Here is a 17,758-nt window from a genome sequence, read left to right as displayed (position 1 = left end):
CAATGGAACACTGTGGTTCAGTCAACTGAAGGATGCTCTGCAGCGCCTCAGCCATGCACTGCCCTCATTCATACATATTTAGTGATGGCTGAATTGACTGGAGGGCCAGTCTGATAAGTGTCGCTTCTTACTGATGCTGGAGGCTGTCGCTGGCGGCTGCGGCATTCATTATTACCTGCAGGTGACCCTCAAGGGCAGGTAACCTACTGGCCACATTGGATAACCTACTGGCCACAGAGGACCACCTCACCCATCAACAGGATTGCGCGACTGGCAGCGACAAACCAAGGGCAACGTTTGATGTTTTGCCAGGCAGTACGTCAGGCTCATGTTTCCCGATAAAAGAGAATCTAAAAACTAAGATCATTCATGAGCTTTCGCGAGTCCCATAAGGTACAAAATAGACTTGACGCTATATTAATCTAGGGCAAACCACTTCTTAGTCCAGGGTCATTTCTAATGTATAGGAATACATTAAACAGGAGAAATCTTGAGGACTTTAAGCTGCTTCAGATGGAGGGCTCCAAGTCTGAGCTTGTGCCATGCACAAAATGCACCTTTTACAAAATCTATTTTGCCAACATTGAGAATAATCTGGTCCTGGGTATTTTTTATCACCGCACTTGTCATACAAAGTAGGGATCGGGTTTAAAAACCGATCTATTGTTAATTGGCCAACATTAGAATAATTATTGTAGACAAAGCTCAGGATATGCTTCCCTTCTCTCACTTCCTCCCTTAACACATATCAACATTGAATTCGCTTTTCTCAAACATCTAAGAGGCATGAAACTGTAAACGTTCTCATTAGCCTGTTTATGTGTCCATTATACATGTACGGTTGATGCTATTGTCTTCAAGGTGTAATTTAATGGCAAAATAATAAAGAATTACAACACAAATAATATCTGTTTGCACTCACCTCTTGCAGAGAGCCCCACGGCACGAGGCCACGGGGCCTTCAGCGCTGGCCTCATTTCCCTCACTACATGCTGTGAGTGCATTACATGGCATGAGTACATCCCCTTTGGAGGCTATCCTGCCCTCTGTGCAACTTGAGCAGAACATAACACACAACCCCACCCAGGGTATATGTTAATAACCATAATGCAAACAGTCCTCGGTTTCAGTGCCTCGTGGTGCCATGTCTCTCTTTTTAATTTTTTTTTTTATTCCAACCTGTTTTATTGAAGTTTTGAGTAAAACAGAAAATGCACAGTGCAATGTCTGGTAGAGTCGATAGTAAATTTCGGGGAGAGCAAGCCATGACAATAATCGAAAATAATATCCATCTATAGGTCGCACATAACCGGAAGGAACTTTTTGACATTTTAAAGTAAAGCTGTGTGGATGCATGACATCCAGGCTGGCCGCGAGAGATTGCGCCGCTGCTGCAGTTTTCGCACCCTGTCGGCACGGTATATTTTAAGGGGGTGTCTGTGTCCTGCGATGAAGGCTGTGGCAGTGACGCGGGACCCTCAAAGTCCATCCATCTGCGTAAGATGTCCCGCATCTTAGTCTGGCTGGGAGCGAGACCCTCGCCTGCGCCCCGCGCGCTGTGCATAGGCAAATCTCTCCTTCCTCTTTCATTACCCCGGCGTGTACTGTCACTTAATTCTTATGTATGCAATCCCTCATGACAAATATGAGCGGCTGCCCGGTAATTCCTTTGATGCTCATTCTGTTCCTGGCCCTAATTACGGCTCCCTTCCCTGACATCGAGGCCGCCACGCTGCCAGAGCCCGACATTACACCTGTCAGGCTGGTTGTGCCACTGTCTCGTGCCCTTTCGTGCCAGTCAGATGGCGAAAAATGGAAGAGAGGACGGGAAATGGGATGCATATATTTGCATGAGCCCCGGCGCTCTCTTCATAGGTCAGTGGGATCAGACATCACCGGCCAGGGTGGTTGCTAGGGCAACAGGCCTGCATCTCCTACACATTTTCACAGACTAGGGCTGTATAAAACAAGAAAAAACGTCATTTCCCAGTTGCATCAGAACTGCTCGGCAAACGGAAAACTTGCACAGCTTATAGCTTAACGCGGTTTGTGGCATTCGTGTGATCCAGGCAGACCATATAAGGAATATTGATTTACTATGGCCGTTTTATAGTGTTTCGTCGGCTCTAATTGTTAACTAAACTTGTGTACCGAACCTGCAGGAACAAAGCAGGCCGGAGCCAGTTTCTGCACCAAGACCTTAAAACAAAGAAATGAGTTTACAGCATCGACTTACATGCAGAGCCAGTTTGGGGGCCACAGTTTGCGCTCATTAATGAACGCAGCAGTCAAATAGGATAACATCACTTACAGGACAAGCTCCTGCTCTGGCCCCGCCCCCCGGCCCTCTGATCTTAACGCGGTTTGAAGTGCAGTTTGTTAGCAAGATGCAGATTGGAGCTTGAAAAAGGACACGCGTCAACTAGAAGCCGGTTCAGAATGTTTGCTTCAGAGTTCCCTCAACACATTAACAACATCTTAAATACTACTGGGTTATAAGACTCCAAAGCAGGGCTTTAAGTGGGATGAAAAAACGGCGGGGTATCTCAAAGGGGCGTGGGCAATGTAATTAAGGGCGTGGCTTAAAACACTAAACAAAAAAATCAGTGCTTAGCATAGTGTGCCGCCGGACTTGTATTTTGCTGTTTCTGTCATTGCATCCAGATATATGATACAACAAGTAACATCATACCTACAAGTCGATAGTTGTTAGCTGTATAAGATTGATACGCAGCAACTTTGGCTTTTATATAATATTGAAAAAGCTTCCACTTAAAGCCCTGGTGACACCACGACAATGTTGCTGCTAAAGAGTCTTAAAAAGAGAAGGGAAATTCAGAGAGAAAATGACTCTCTTTAAAGGATTTCCCTTTCCCTACAATGTTCACCTGGCATGACGTCATGCCGTAACTTCTCCACTAGTGAGTAGTGTGAGCATGCGCACATCGAAATGCCTGTTGTCACTGCAGTCTGGAAAAAAAATGGACCGCCTGTGCCAGGGCACAAAACAGAGCCCGATAGAGACCTGTTTCGAGGCCCCCTTTAAAGAACTGCCAGTGGTCAGAACCGGCGAGACCCGGCCCACTTAAAGCCCTGCTCCAAAGAGTTTATCAAAAGGCAGCACTCCGCATGTGTAACAAAACAAAAATATCGACTGGCCCTATGCCCCCGGGTACAGAGGTTCTAAATCTGGAGCTGCACAGGGGGGAAGTACGGATGTGTTACTGCCCAAACCCCAGCACCGAACAGAGCGACATCCTGGACATGCCTACTACCGGCGACAAGTACAGGTGTGTTACGGCTTGAACTCCTGAATGAAACGGAGCCTAAGTGGGATGGGTATGCCCAGACGTGGGTCCCTTGCTCACTGCCACTGGATTCAAGCTAGCCTGCCTGATGAAGGCTATTACCCAGAAACCGGTCCCAGGATGCTTGTTTCCGGTCCAGGGAGAACCTGGCTTGGCAGTTCGGTCTGGACTATTCCCATGAGGCACAGGGTCAAGACTGATTTGCATATGGCTAGGTCTAAACTGGGGTGGCATAGTGAGCAAAAGAACAATGGATTTAACCCAGATCTCTTGATTGGGGGGTGAATGTATGATTTATTCAGCATTCCATCCATCATTTGTTTGCGTAGCACAGCCCAAAACCCCAGCACCAAACAGAGCGAAATCCTGGACATGCCTACTACCGGCGACAAGTACAGGTGTGTTACGGCTTGAACCCCTGCATAAAACGGAGCCACATCATTGACACGCCTACTGCGGGCGACAAGAACAGGTGTGTTACAGCTCAAAACAACGCCACCAAACAGAGCGACATCTTGGACATGTCTACTGCTGGTGACAAGTACAGGTGTGATACAGCTCAAACCCCTGCACTAAATAGAGCGACATTCTGGACACACCTGCTGCCGGCGACAAGTACAGGTGTGTTACAGCTCGAACCGCAGCACCAAACAGAGCGACATCCTGGATACGCCTGCTGCCGGCGACAAGTACAGGTGTGTTACAGCCCAAACACCAGCACCAAACAGAGCAACATCTTAGGCACATCTAATGCTGGTGACTAGTACTGGTGTGTTACAGCCCGAACGTTGTCTTTTTCTAAAAAAATATTTATTGGTTTCAAACGTAACCAGTACCGGTTCTTTAAGTCACAATTAGCAGTACAAAGCAGGAAATGTGAAAAAGTGTCATGGTACAGCATAAGCTATTGACAGTGAGTGAGAAAAGACAAAGGGCGTGAGAGACTTACACTGCCGCAGAGTGTCACCATAAACATGAGCTAAAGATACAGAAATGTGCATTAGACCATAAAGTACAGCATTTCATCTGCTACACGATTAAATATTCCAGACACCATTGAGATATCATGGACAAGGCGATGAACCAAGAACGCTGGGCGTTGGTCACGGTGGATTATCATCTGATTTTGGAATAATTTTGAAAAAAATAGAGACTAATGCAGTAAACTCAGCTGTTTTTTTTAGGCGTAATCTCAAAAGGGGAGATACAGAGCATTCCGCTTGTGCCCAAATAAAGACCTCAGCCAAATCTTTGAGTCTGCATCTCATCTTGTCTGACCTGTGCCTCGCCGCAAGTCCTAGAAGACAGATCTTGGGTTCCAACAATCACCGTTCACCTGTCCACTTTGCAATCAAGTCGGTTATTTTACTCCAGAATGTTTCAATGATCGGGCATGACCATACCATATGGAAGAATGTTGCTCAGGGTTAGAGAGTCTCCGGCATGCATCAGGGACGGTAGGAAATATTCTGTGCAATTCAGAGAGGATAAGGTAAGTGCAGAATCGATAGTCGAACTGTACAACATGTATAAAGGCGTTTGCAGAACCTTGATCCACATATTGGAGAGAGGTTTCCAAATTAACGTCAGGGAGGTCTTACGCCAGGTCATTCTCCCAACAAACTGTCAGAGTATTCAGGTCCTTGTTTTGTGTGGATCTAAAATATTTGTAACTATTGAAAATCATATGGCAACCTTTCCCCCCCTCAGCTTAAGAGTATCTGCGTGGTGCGGTCTGTTTCTGGTTCTTCATGAGTGGGGTCCCACTCAGATCCACCTGCTCTTTTCCAGGCTGCAGGTATTAAGAACTGGCCGGATTGTATATTGTGTTCCTGTCTTAACTCGCAAAAGACGAAAAATTCCCACAAGCATAAAACTGCTCCACATGTATTCAGGGGTGTTCTATATGGTCTAATTAGTAAATTCTTTGATTCGGTGTAACCTTCTGGGACCCGAAACGGTAGCTCTGGAGCATATACAGCAGGTTGCTTGATTTTTTGAAGATATCTGTGCCAGCAATGTCTGACTACTACTAACAAGTGAAGTGTTTCATTCGAGAGCAGCAGTACCTGAAAAATGGTTCAGCTACAGTGTTCCCTTCAATGTGAAGCATATATTCTTTGATTCAGGTGTTTGAGATGTTAGCCACAGCGCTACCCATTGGAGATGCACCGCAAAATAGTACATCTCAAAATCAGGAACATTGAGACCTTCATCTATAGAAAGGTAAACTTTGGATAAGGCCATCCTATGTCTACTGTTTCCCCTAAATCACATCTTTTTGTACTGTGTTAACATGTCAGAAAAAATACTTGTGACTACAAGACAGAGTGGAGAAAAAATACAGAAAACAGGGGAAAAGGATCATATTAGGGGTGTGGAATTTAATAAAATATCTACTTGTTCATGGGGCAGGTTGCTTCACAAATCTACTTGTCCTGTAACAAAATCCACTTGCCCCTTTGGTGCCATGTAGTGCAATGATGAATTATGGCAGCAATCTTGTTGTATACGAGCTCTGATATAGCCTCTCTGATTGTGCCAGGGCTCATACCATAGTAGTGTTTGAATACTTATGTTGCCACGTTTCCACAGATCTAAATACTGTGGCTGAAGGTAGTGGTAAGCAAAAGTTCCAGGGTTAGAATGCCCTTTTGAGTCTGTGCAAACCTACTAACCTGCATGTTTTAAGGGTTTTCAACAACTCTTCTCTAATCTTTTCCCATACTGGGAAATGTTGGAAATTTACTCCTGACAATGGCAGAAGTAAACCTTCCTCCAGAGTTGGGAATAAAGTGGTTGGAGGGAAAGTGAACTTGTAAACACTCAGATTTTTGCATGAGTAAATCTACACATGCATATTTGCTTATGCTAAAATGCAGTTCACAAATATTTTTTAGGAGTACTATTTCTTGTCCTACTTCTGTAAATTCTTGGGACTTCACGAAAGCCGTATAGCTGCACTTAATGCACGGACATATACCATGGGTGCACTTTTGAGACTTTCTTAAATAATTGGGCCCCTAATTTGGTCTGGCGTTGACCGTGACCTTTTGTGTTTATTAAACGTCTGTCTCACTCTGTATTGGCTGGCTTCACTGTGACAGCATTCTGCTCTTGCACAAGGAGCATATCTGCACACAAAATAGTTTTGTTTAGTGCCGGTCACTACTGTGGCAGTGTGTACATTTTTTTTTTGTTGCTTTTGCCAATGTTTGTTGTAATGGTGAGGGCCGGCAGCTCCCACACCAATAATGTTTTACAAAATCCATGCCAAAAAAAGTCACATTGACAAAACTAAAAAGCTGACCATTACTTTCATACCTACTGGCTTTGCCAATGCTTATTTATTGTTGTTTCTCATAATCTTATTGAAACTGGTTACACTGATTTTCGATTATGAATATTTTTGGGAAATACTAGCACGCATCAACACATGTTACTAAATGCTGCTGCAAAATAATGGTACCTGAAATTTTACAGTAGTTTAGCAAAATGTTTTTTTCCGGCTTTCATTTTGTTATGAACATTTTATTTTGAAAGCAAAGAATCCACACTCTTGCTTTCAAGCTTCTGCAAATATTTGCATGAAAGCAGAGAGCATTCTGAGAGCATTATACATAGCCTCATATTGCTAAAGTTTGAAAAAGTGTGTACACATTTTTATACTGGAACTAGTCAGTAGTGCAGTCCGAGCTTACAACATTTACTTAGAGCGCTCACCCTAATAATAAAGGCTTTCAATTAATGAACCATAAATACAAGTTTGAACAACATTAACAAATGGGTAAAAATATTACCTTAACTGCAGACAGTGCCCTTCCCTGATCCATAATTCTAACTGGCAGTCAAAGGGTTTGTGCTGCAGGGGGTTGGGCCTACTTGTCCAAAGGACAAAATACACATGAAAACTTGTTGCCTTTGACCCCAAACAATATATCCTGGGAATCGGGCTATAGGAATTCCACATCCCACATTAGATATAGCTACCCTACCGCTGGGTGAAAGGGGCAATGTTTTCCAAAATCTCACGGATGTTCTGGCAGTTGGCAAACTCCAATCTAAAATACCTGAGATTATAGCAGGATGCTTCTCATAAATGTTGTCCCCTAAGTATTTCCTTTTGTGTGAAGCTAGTTCGAGACCACCCAAATCTTTTCCAGCAAGCACCTGCACCCCATGGGCCTATAAGAGTAATATACACGTTTTAGTCTTGTTTAACTTTAGCCATGAAACTCTACCAAATTCTTTGCGTGCCTGCAAGGTTATTTGGATGGCTATACGAACATCCTCAAGGTATAGCAGAACATTGTCTCCACATGATGCGATAATCTGAGTATGTCCTTGCAGCATCAAGCCAATTTTGTTCCCCGTTCGTCGCATGTGGTTTGTAAATTGCTCCATTGCAAGTAAAACAGTACTGGGGACAGGAGGCATTCTTGCCTGGTGTCTCATTCAAATTGAATCCGGTGTGATATAGTTCTGCCTGTTTTAATGTGCGCTTTGGGAGTAGCATAGAGGAGTTTGGTCCATGAAAGGATCAGATCTCCAAATCCAAACGGCTTCAGAAATAGGTAATTCCAATCCAGCGTATCAAATGCTATTTCATATTGATGGATAGCACCGCTGCATAAGCACTGTTCCCTGGTATCCGATCTATAACAAGAAATAATCTGTGCAGATTAGTAGCAGTATTGCTTTTTAAGAAAAAAACCCTTTTTTAAATCCACATGAAAAAGTTGCAGAAGAACAGCTCGCAGTTTTTTGGATAGGATCACACCTAAGATTTTGTTGCCAACGTTTAAGATGGACAATGGCCGGTATAAGGAACAACGTAGCTGGGATCTACCTGGCTTTAGCAACATCGTAATAACTGACTGGTGCTAGAGGAAGCGTGCCCTTCGTATGAGGGGCTCATGCAGTCGTGCAATAGTACTGATTGGTAAAATTCTATGGGTAATCTACCACTACCTGGTACTTTCCATGTGGCCAGATGGTCTATGGGTGGATTCATTTCCACCAGTGAGAAGGTGCGGTATCTCAATTAGCAGACTCATGTAGCACTGAGCTGGGTAGGTTAGCAGTTTGTATGTGGCGTACCTGCGTTTTGTAAACCATGGTTGCAAAGGTTGCTTTATGTTATGAGTATTTGTAAGACACACATCTCATCCGGGATGGTGTCCAGGCACTGGAAAGAAGAGGCAGATCCAGCTTTACAGGGACTGAATGTAGGTAACCCCCTGGTTAAAGTCTAGTTGAGTTTTTAATAGTAGTGTTGGGAGTGTCTGATCGCAGTGCTAGTTGATTGTGTAATAACAGACTGACGCAATCTGGCCAATACTTTCCTGCATTAATCCCCCTTAGAATGTATCAGAGCAATGTATTCTTTGTAGTCACGCAAGCTTAATCTACTGCGCACCTCTGACTGTAAACTAAGTTTTGGAGATGATCTGCGACCTTTTGTGTTACATATGGACATCTTCTTAACTGAGTTTTTTCATCTCTAGATTGGGTTGATCATCTTTTCCCCTATTTGTAACGCAGGAAACTGCTCTTAGGTAAACTTCTTACATGCCAGCATGATTTTAAATGGTAATATAAAGGGGCAGGTACTACCCAGAGCACCTAGTGCTACTGAAGGGCAGGTAACTTCTCAATCATCGCACTTTGCCAGTGCTGAGAACTGCAGGTACTCTGCCTTTCTAGTTAAAGTGCAGGTAGGTAGGTACTCAGCATCTGTCAGTACCTACCTATTTGAAGCACTAGACACTGATGAAAAGCTCTCCGGTAAAGATCTTTGATAAATATGGGGTCTTCTTTGTGCTATGTAAAACTGCCTGCCAGCTAACACCTAATCACTACATGTTGCCATCAATGTCTCAAAACTCATCATCTACTTTCACTCATGCCCTCCTAACAGAACTATCCTCCTTCTCACCCCACTGAATTAGCCACTCCTCAAGGCCAATGTGGGATTTCTTGTACAACAAAATGAGGCACTACATTTTAGTCTCCTTGACAGTATTCTGTCTTTTCCAAAATCTGCACATCTCACATCTTTCATTTGGCCAAGAGCAAGCTAACATATTTAGAAAAACGCAGACTACTACAACAGCACTAAACCTACCACACTACTCACAACACATTGACCCTATATCAATTTGAACCCTCCGTTGTAAAGAATTCAGCTCCTGTTTCACCTTGGCACTACTCGCCTGAAAAACCTACCTCTTGCATTAGGTGCAACCACACTGGACGACTTTGACAAATCCGTTTGAAATGTGGGTCTCTAGTTGGCAGAGGTAGGTACCTTTGTCCAAATAGAGACCCTTGCTTCAAGTCAGGGTAAGGGGGATACACACTTTAGATAACCCCTGCTCACCCTCTTGGTAGCTTGGCACGAGCAGACAGGCTTATCCCAAAGGCAATGTGTAAAGTATTTGTACCAACACTCACAGTAACACAGTGAATACACCACAAATGGACACCACACCAGTTTAGAAAAATAAAATATCTTTACCTAAACTAAAGACCAAAACGACAAAAATCCAACATACAGATACTCAGTAAAATGTCTTCAAAAAGGATGTTGCAAAAATAAGCTTGTAGAAATCAAATAGAACCAACTAGGGCTATCACAACATCAGGACAGCACAAAATCCAAGTACGGTGCCACCCGCGAAGATCGCGGCGTCGGGCACAGAGTCACACAGACCCTCTAACAACAGTACCTTGGAAAATGAAGTTGGCGACGATGCACGGCGTCGAAGATGGCCGATGTCAGCTCCTGTGATGATGCAACTTCGGCAAGTTTCTCAGGTCACCCTCGGGGGATATCAGCGCGCGATAACAAGATACAGGCGCTGGCGAAGATTGAGTCGATGCGAGCGCTGGCATCGGTCACGGCCGATCACTGCCGGCATCGGCGGGTGTCGTAGGGTGCCAGAGCTGCGGAGCAGGCCAGGCGCTGCGTCGTTCATTTCATGAGCGGCTACCCGAGCCTCGGTGTAGGTCACGGCGTCACAGCGGCGGCGTCAACGGCGGCCAAATCAGATTTTTTTGCTTCACTTGGGTTTCTTCCAGCTCCCAGAAGCAGAAACAACCTCCAGAGGCCCAACTCAGTTACAGGCACCTCCTAGCAGGTCAGAACTCCCAGCAAGGACGTTCAGGGGAGCTGGGGGTGATGTCCTTTTGTTCCTTGGACTTCAAAAAAGGAGGCCAGCTCTTCTTGGGCCCTTGGAGAATTTCTTCAAGCAGGGGACACAGCAAAGTCCTTCTTCAAGCAGGGGACACAGCAAAGTCCTTCTCCTTTCTTTGGCAGAAACAGCAACTGCAGGCCAACCCCAGACACACAGCTAGGGCAGTACCGCTCCTCAGTTTCTTCAGCTTTTCTCCTCAACAAAGGTTCCTCTGGATTCCAACAATAGTTTAAGGTTCAGGGGTTTTAGGTCTGATACCTATCCCCAAAAAATGTCTTTGATCCCTTTGTGCAAGGGGCTCTGAGCCCAGTCCAAACCAGTTCAGGGGGCACTCTGCCAGTGCACAACAAAATCCTTTGTCAGTGTGAGCCTTGGTTTCAGACGCACCACAGGGGGGCGGAAACAGCATTGTGGAAGGCAGGCACAGCCCTATTTAGGTACATGTGCTACTCATCCCACCACTCCAAATGCAGATCAGGCCTACTGAGCCTAGTACTGGGTCATCCAGAAAGGGCCAGACACACCTCAGCTGTCTACTGGGAATTCACATCCACTGTCTCTAACACTGAAACCAGACAGTCAATCCACAAACAGGCAGAGGCACACAGAAAGGGTAAACAAGAAAATAGCCACTTTCTAAAAGTGTTATTTTCAAACACAGAATAAAAAAAAAACATCCTTTCTAAAATATGTTTTATTAAATTCTGAGTTCAGGGATACCAGACTCCAATTTTCTATCTTACTCCTATTGGAAGATATGCTTGTAAAATGTTACAGAGCATTACCCATTCTGTCCTATGGGCAAGATGTCCTTTCAATAGTGAAAAACGAAATTGGCAGTATTTCACTATAATGACATATCACACACACCAGTACATGTCCTACCTTCCACATACACTGCACCCTGCCCTGGGGGTACCTTGGGCCTACCATAGGGGTGTCCTATGTGCAAGGGAAGGGTAGGGCACCCACTTGCCAGGTTGACATGGCAGTTAAACTGCGCACAGGCACTGCGGTGGCAGGCCCGAGACCTCTTTTAGGGCTACTCATATGGGTGGCACAATCAGTGCTGCAAGCCCTCTAGTAGCATTTGATTTACCAGCCCTGGCACACTCAGTGCACTTTACTAGGGACCTGCTGGTAAAACAAATATGCCAATCATGGATAACCAATCACAATAACAATTTACACAGGGAGCACTTGCACCTTGACACTGATCAGCAGTGGCAAAGTGCCCAAAGCATATAAGCCAGCACAAATTAAATCCAGCACAGCATCAAAAACACAGGTGATGGAGGCAAAAAGTCAGGAAAAACCACGCCAAGGATGCCAGGTCTCACACACAGCATCCCTGAACTGAAATACCTCTCACATAGTATGACGTGAATATATAAAGTTTGATACAACTGCTTTAATTGGCTGGTAAAGTTTCACTCATCACCCTCTCTCCCCTATAGTATGACGTCTTTATTCATCATTCGAGTCCTCTGAAGCGTTTGATACAACCTCTATGTACATGACAGCTTATGACACTATGAAAACTAAACACAAAACAAGTACAAAATGTGTGCTGTAATATATATATAAATATTTTTATAACACTACAATATATATATTTAGTGCGCGTTTGTGTGTATACACACACACACACGTGAAAAATAAATAAGAAGGGTCATGGAATGGAGAACAGAATTATTGAGGACAATCTTTAGCATTCCAAATAGAAGCACAGGCCCTTTTGATCATGCACAAGCACTTTACCAAAGTAATAATGTTAAGAATAAGGAATTATTGTGGTGTAGATCAATCTAGTATATTATTATGGATATGTAGATTTTCCTCTTCTCGTCCCCCTCTGTGTTTTTCTCCTCCAAATAATCAATGTGTTGCTCTATAGAGGGAACTTCCAGTATAAAAAACAAATAATGGTTATTGTGGTTTTTTTGAGAAAATGTTGGCACCATTATACCTGAACCTGTAATTTAGACATGAAACTTGACGCCATGGAATCACTAGCTCATTGGACATATTTGAGTGGTGCATGAACATTCTATTTGGATCCAAAGTATGTGAAGTTGTGGACTTCGAAAGAATACATGTACAATACATAGTAAGGCTCCTCTTAACCTTCCATTCTATAGATGAGGTTTGGATCAATATGAAATTTTATACTTCTATATAGTGTATTGATAAGGTTGGAAAATGGATGGTAAAAAAATCCACTATAGTGAGTAGGTTCACATTCTAGTAGTTGAACGGGTTGTGAAAACTGACGTTGGACTAGGTCCTACTATGTAAATAAATGATGGCCACCATGATTGCATCATCGGCCCAGTGGCAGGCATTCAACCAAAACACACATGTGATTTTTGTATACTTTATTTGCACTCATATATGCTTGCGCTCACCTAAGGTATATAATAAAACTTTCTTAATTTTCCGCAATTTTGGCTCTTATCTTCTCTTTATTTGTGCTGCTGCAACCGAGTGATGAGGAAGTTACGGTGTGGTGAGACATTTATATATAGATATAGGTTACCTACTAGCGGTCGCCAGTAGGTAGTTCTAGTTAGGCTCTAGCTTCCATAGTAAAATCATTTTTTGTTTTGCTAATAACTTTGGCGCCATTTGATGAATCTTCATGAAATTTTCAAAATGAGTATGCCAGTCACTTCAGCTACTGTCTAGAAAGTTTCGTTGTGCTGAGAAAAAGGCGGGGGTGGTCCTAAAACATGTTTTCCCCATGCAATTTCCAATAAGGATTTTAGACACAACTACAGCCTGAACCGCTGTACAGAATTACACCAAGTTTAGCAGAAAGCTACATCTTGGCCCAGGAACAGTGTGTTTTTTTAAATATGATGTAAATCTGTTCAGTAGTTTTGGCATTATTAAAGAAAAACATTTAAATAGATCTAGAGATGCGAATCCTCCGCAGATCCAAGAGATCTCAAAATGCAATCCAATTGGCCGACACCTGTTCAACCAGGAAGTGGTGGCAGCCATCTTAGGAATCGGGCCTCAGCCCAATCCTAAAATAAAAGGCAAAAAAAAAAACCACGATGGGTCAGGGTAGGAATACTCTGACCCCAGGCCATGCTAAAGAAATTTTGCTGCGAATTCGTCGACAATCCGCAGCTAAAGTGAACCAAAATCTGAAGGAGAAAAAAAAAACCAAGTGCGGTCTTGTGCGCTTGTGTTTTTTTCTCTGCCTCCTCCGGGTGGGCCAGATCCGGGGGGACAATATATATAGTTAAGGGGAGGAGGGACATGCATGCCCCCCTCTCCAGTCCGATTGCGGCCTCAGTGACCCCAACCCCAGGGGCGCATCCTTTAAAACAAAGATGTGGGAGGTGCGGGCCGATTTTGGTCCCGGGGAACCCATTCCCTGCAGCCCAGCCAATTTCAATAAGTGTAAGGGGGCACACAGATCCACTCCCCATGCTGGTTTTGGACCCAGGGATCCGATCCCTCAGGGCCTCGCCGCAACTACAATGGGGAGGGGTTGTGAGATCCCCTCACTGAGCCATTAATGGCCATAGGGTCCCCATTCCCTAGGGCCTACTCAGGCTATGTCATGGGGAGCCCACCCACCAGGACATAGCGGTTTCCCTTCCTGCACTGGCGTGGGCAGGGAAACCTGTGTTTACTCTCACTTGGCGGAGGCAACTTCAAAACTCCCGCCAAGCAGGAGCAAACACCAAGTCCATTCCCAGCAGGCATGAGCATGAAAAATGCTCCCACTCGCTGGGAGCAGATTTTACATCTGTTTTCCCGCCCACACTAAAGCAGGCAGAGAAACAGATAAAAAGGAATGCTCCCACCCGCAGAGAGCAGCATTTTCAGCTGCTCCCAGTAACCAGGAGCAATGCCTGCTCCTGCTTGAGGCCGGGAGCCAGCTGGGGCTGTATTGTTCATCTCACGATCTCCAACCATAGTGTGATGGGTGCCCTGGGTGGGCACCAGGGCAACCATACTTTGTTGGCGGAACCCAGTGGTATGGTTCAGCTGCCTTTGGGGGGTTGTCCACAGGGCCTGGCCTTGTGGCCAACCCACGCTGCGCACGGCCAAATCTGTGCTCACTGTGGGTTGGTTGCATGAGGTGGGTTGGCCACAGGGCCGTGCACTCCATGGGGTTGGCTGCGTGCGGGGGGTTGGCTGGGCTATGTCAAGAAACTCTAACTTGTTCTCTACAGTAAATATAACTTGCATCCTCACCGTGCCCTCCTAATTACCCCACATATTACATCAGTCATGACATCATCTATGATATCATTGATAATATCACTGCAACACTTGCAATAAATGTATTGATGAGAAAGCTGTGTACAGTTGGGCTATAGTTACCTTAGGGCACGAGTTATAGTGTACTTGACATAACTATAACTGCTGAATTTCTATGCTTTTCTGAGTGTAAAATCAGGATCTACATATTACGTCCCTTTGTTTTTTTTAGTTTATTTCTACGTTTTTCTAAATTCTATTTCCTAACTGTAACTTCCCTGTAACTTTTTTAATGAATTTATATAGTTCTTTAATGCTATTTCCCTATTATAACGTCTCTGTAACCTTTGTTTTTGTCAGTGAATTTTATATATTTGTGTACAAAAGTATACATATAAGACATTTGTTTACATTTTTAAACTAAAAAAATTAAACGTTTATTCTTTAAAAAGTAGTATCGTGGGGGTAGTTTACATTACTAATAAAGGTGAGCCCTGGTTCCAATGCAAGCTATATTCAATGGAAAGTGTTCAATATTATTAGCACTGTTTTAGTAGCGATGCGTCACAAAGGAGTATTAGGCAAGTTAGGAAATGATTACAGAAGAAGCTGTATTTTTCTTTTAAACAGTGTTGCAAAGGTAGCAAAAAGAAGGAATGAAATGTGTTCTTGGCATTGAATGGAGCGGGACACCCCGCGTGGGGATGAGAGGGCAATGGAAGGTGCCCTTCTGACGGGCAGCGTGTTGGTGGCAGAGTTTAGTATCATTCTCGATCATCTCATCCAAAAGTAAGGAACAGTCAGTGCCTCCTTGAGAATAATGTAATCCGAACATACTGGAGACAGGTTCAACACCCTTCCTTATTTGTAATTCAGTGTCCTCTTTGGAAACCCCAACTTTCTGGTGGGACGAGGTAGAGTGGACATTGTCCTACATGAACCTAAATGATCCACAATTCCATTCATTCTTTTTGCAACATTCAGTACCCCAGAATTTCTGAAAAGCAAGAAGGTATTTTCGAATCGAAGTATTTTATGGAGGGAAAAAAACAGGGCATGTTGATCATAAGAAGATGTGTTGATATTGGAATACTTCTAAGATACTTTCTAGGACATACATCTCATTACCAGCAAACATTCGGTTGCACCACAAAGTAGGATAATTCAGAATGATGACCGACACATGGTTGTGTGCCAGTGTTGGAGAGAGGTCGGCTCTTACCCAAGGAATGTGCTGCAGTGGTTTTCGAACTAAAAAATCGGCCCAGGCCTAGATCTCCGAGCTTCACGACTCCGGTGGCGGTGATGAACACATTTGCGGGTTTTATGTCTGCAAAACATTAAAAAAAATAAACAGGGTGTGGTTACTGTAGAGTACTGTTACAATGGTCTTTAAAAGGCCACAGAAAATGTTTCGTTCAAGATTGGGCAAGAGGAAGATATAAATGTATTAAAGCAAAATGAATGTACTGAAGGCACTTTTTAAAATATCAGAATTGGGCAATGACTTAAGTCAGTCCCTGGGTTCCCAGTTAAGAGTTTGCATGAATGTAATAATGCGCAAAAGTGAATGAGAAACCTTGCATGTCCTCTGTTACCTGGTTTAATGTCCTCTCCTTTCAGACAATATGATCTAATCCCTCTCGTCTGTTCTCTATCTTCACTCATACCTTTCCTGATCCCCCTTTTACTCCTTTATTTATCAAAGTAATGCACCGCACCAGCGTCAATGCTCACCACACTCTGAGGAAATGTATCCTTCAGAAGCCTGTCGCATAGAACAAATGCATATATATGACCCTAATAGATGGGGGGATAAAAAGGAACCAAAAAGTGAGGAAATGATCACCAAATAACTACAAGGGCCATAATATGGTGGGAAATAAAAATCTGAGAAATCTAAAATCTGTAAATGTCATGTAGCGGATGAGCTGTCAAATACTCAACTACAAGGTTTACAAAGTAATGGGACACCAGAAAAGGAAGAAAAACTGCTAAAGCTGAAGGACCCAACTTCTAGTCATGGATGTAGTTGTGCTTGGCATGCCGCCACAGCACATCTGGGATTCAATGTGTACTTCCAAGGGCTCCTGGGCGCGCAATCAGTGAGATGTCTACAAGCGGATCTAAGGCCTCAGCTTAGGCAGCCATCTTATGCTGGGTCAAAAGTCCAGAAATCTGCCCTTTTTAGGTCTCGCCTGACCCAGCGCATGCGCTGTTCTGGCGAGACTTATTGAGAGGGCTCCAAAAAGTGCTACCAGGCCAGCCTAGAGCTACAGTGCATGTGCGCAGGCGTGCGCGCCGCGCTTGACCGCGATTACTTTCGCGGCCGCACGGCCGCTTTTGATGTTTGACCGCGATCACTTTCACTTTCGCGGCCCCACGGCCGCTTGGCATAGCCAATAGGTCTCGCTTTTGGGACCTTATAAGTATTTAGTTATGCAACTGTTGCATGGCTAAACACTTATAAGGTCCCAAAGGCGAGACCTATTGGCTGTGCCAATGCTTGTTAAGTCTATGGGCAGCTCCCAAGCATGTAAAATGCTTTATTTATGTGAGGTGCTGAAAATCTTCGGATCGTTGCTGAGCGGCACAGACTTCACATCATTCTAACAGGTGCAGAGAATGAGCTTGTATGAATACTTAGCTGTTTGCAAACAGGCAGAGCTGCACTCCTCTGAGGGGCTTGTTAATGCGCTAGACATGCACTGAGAGTTGACTTGAAACAAAAATCGCTACACTGATCATCTGATTAAATAGGATACCTACAACCACAACCACGTACCTGGACGTGAGAGCCTGGGCGACTGAAACCTGAAATTAAAATGTAATACACCAACCATGGCTTGGATCCCATACTTTCTTCCATACCATACCCACCGGGTCAGTGAAATCATCTTTACTAACGGTGTCATGAGATGTACTCCTGGGGTCCCCTTTCTTGACGGCGCCTTATCATTTAAATATGCCTGCTGAAACAGCTCCTCGTGCATTACCAGATGCATTTCCAAAATATGCTAAAAACAC

General features: G+C 44.1%; 1 protein-coding gene across 6 annotated transcripts in view; it reads right to left on the bottom strand.

The window, feature by feature from the left end:
* The window catches only part of NEK6 (NIMA related kinase 6), a 516,220-nt gene that overhangs the window by 81,174 nt on the left and 417,288 nt on the right, over nt 1-17,758 (bottom strand). For all 6 annotated transcript variants that reach the window (XM_085613747.1, XM_085613749.1, XM_085613748.1 and 3 more), the window contains one exon: nt 15,954-16,061. In XM_085613747.1, coding sequence (XP_085469873.1) covers nt 15,954-16,061 — 108 coding nt within the window. The remainder of the gene's footprint in view (nt 1-15,953; nt 16,062-17,758) is intronic.

Source organism: Triturus cristatus, chromosome 1_2 (assembly GCF_964204655.1).
Source record: "Triturus cristatus chromosome 1_2, aTriCri1.1, whole genome shotgun sequence".
NCBI lineage: Eukaryota > Metazoa > Chordata > Amphibia > Caudata > Salamandridae > Triturus > Triturus cristatus.
The sequence above is the reverse complement of the archived record's forward strand: the minus strand, read 5'-3'. Positions and strand labels throughout refer to the sequence as shown.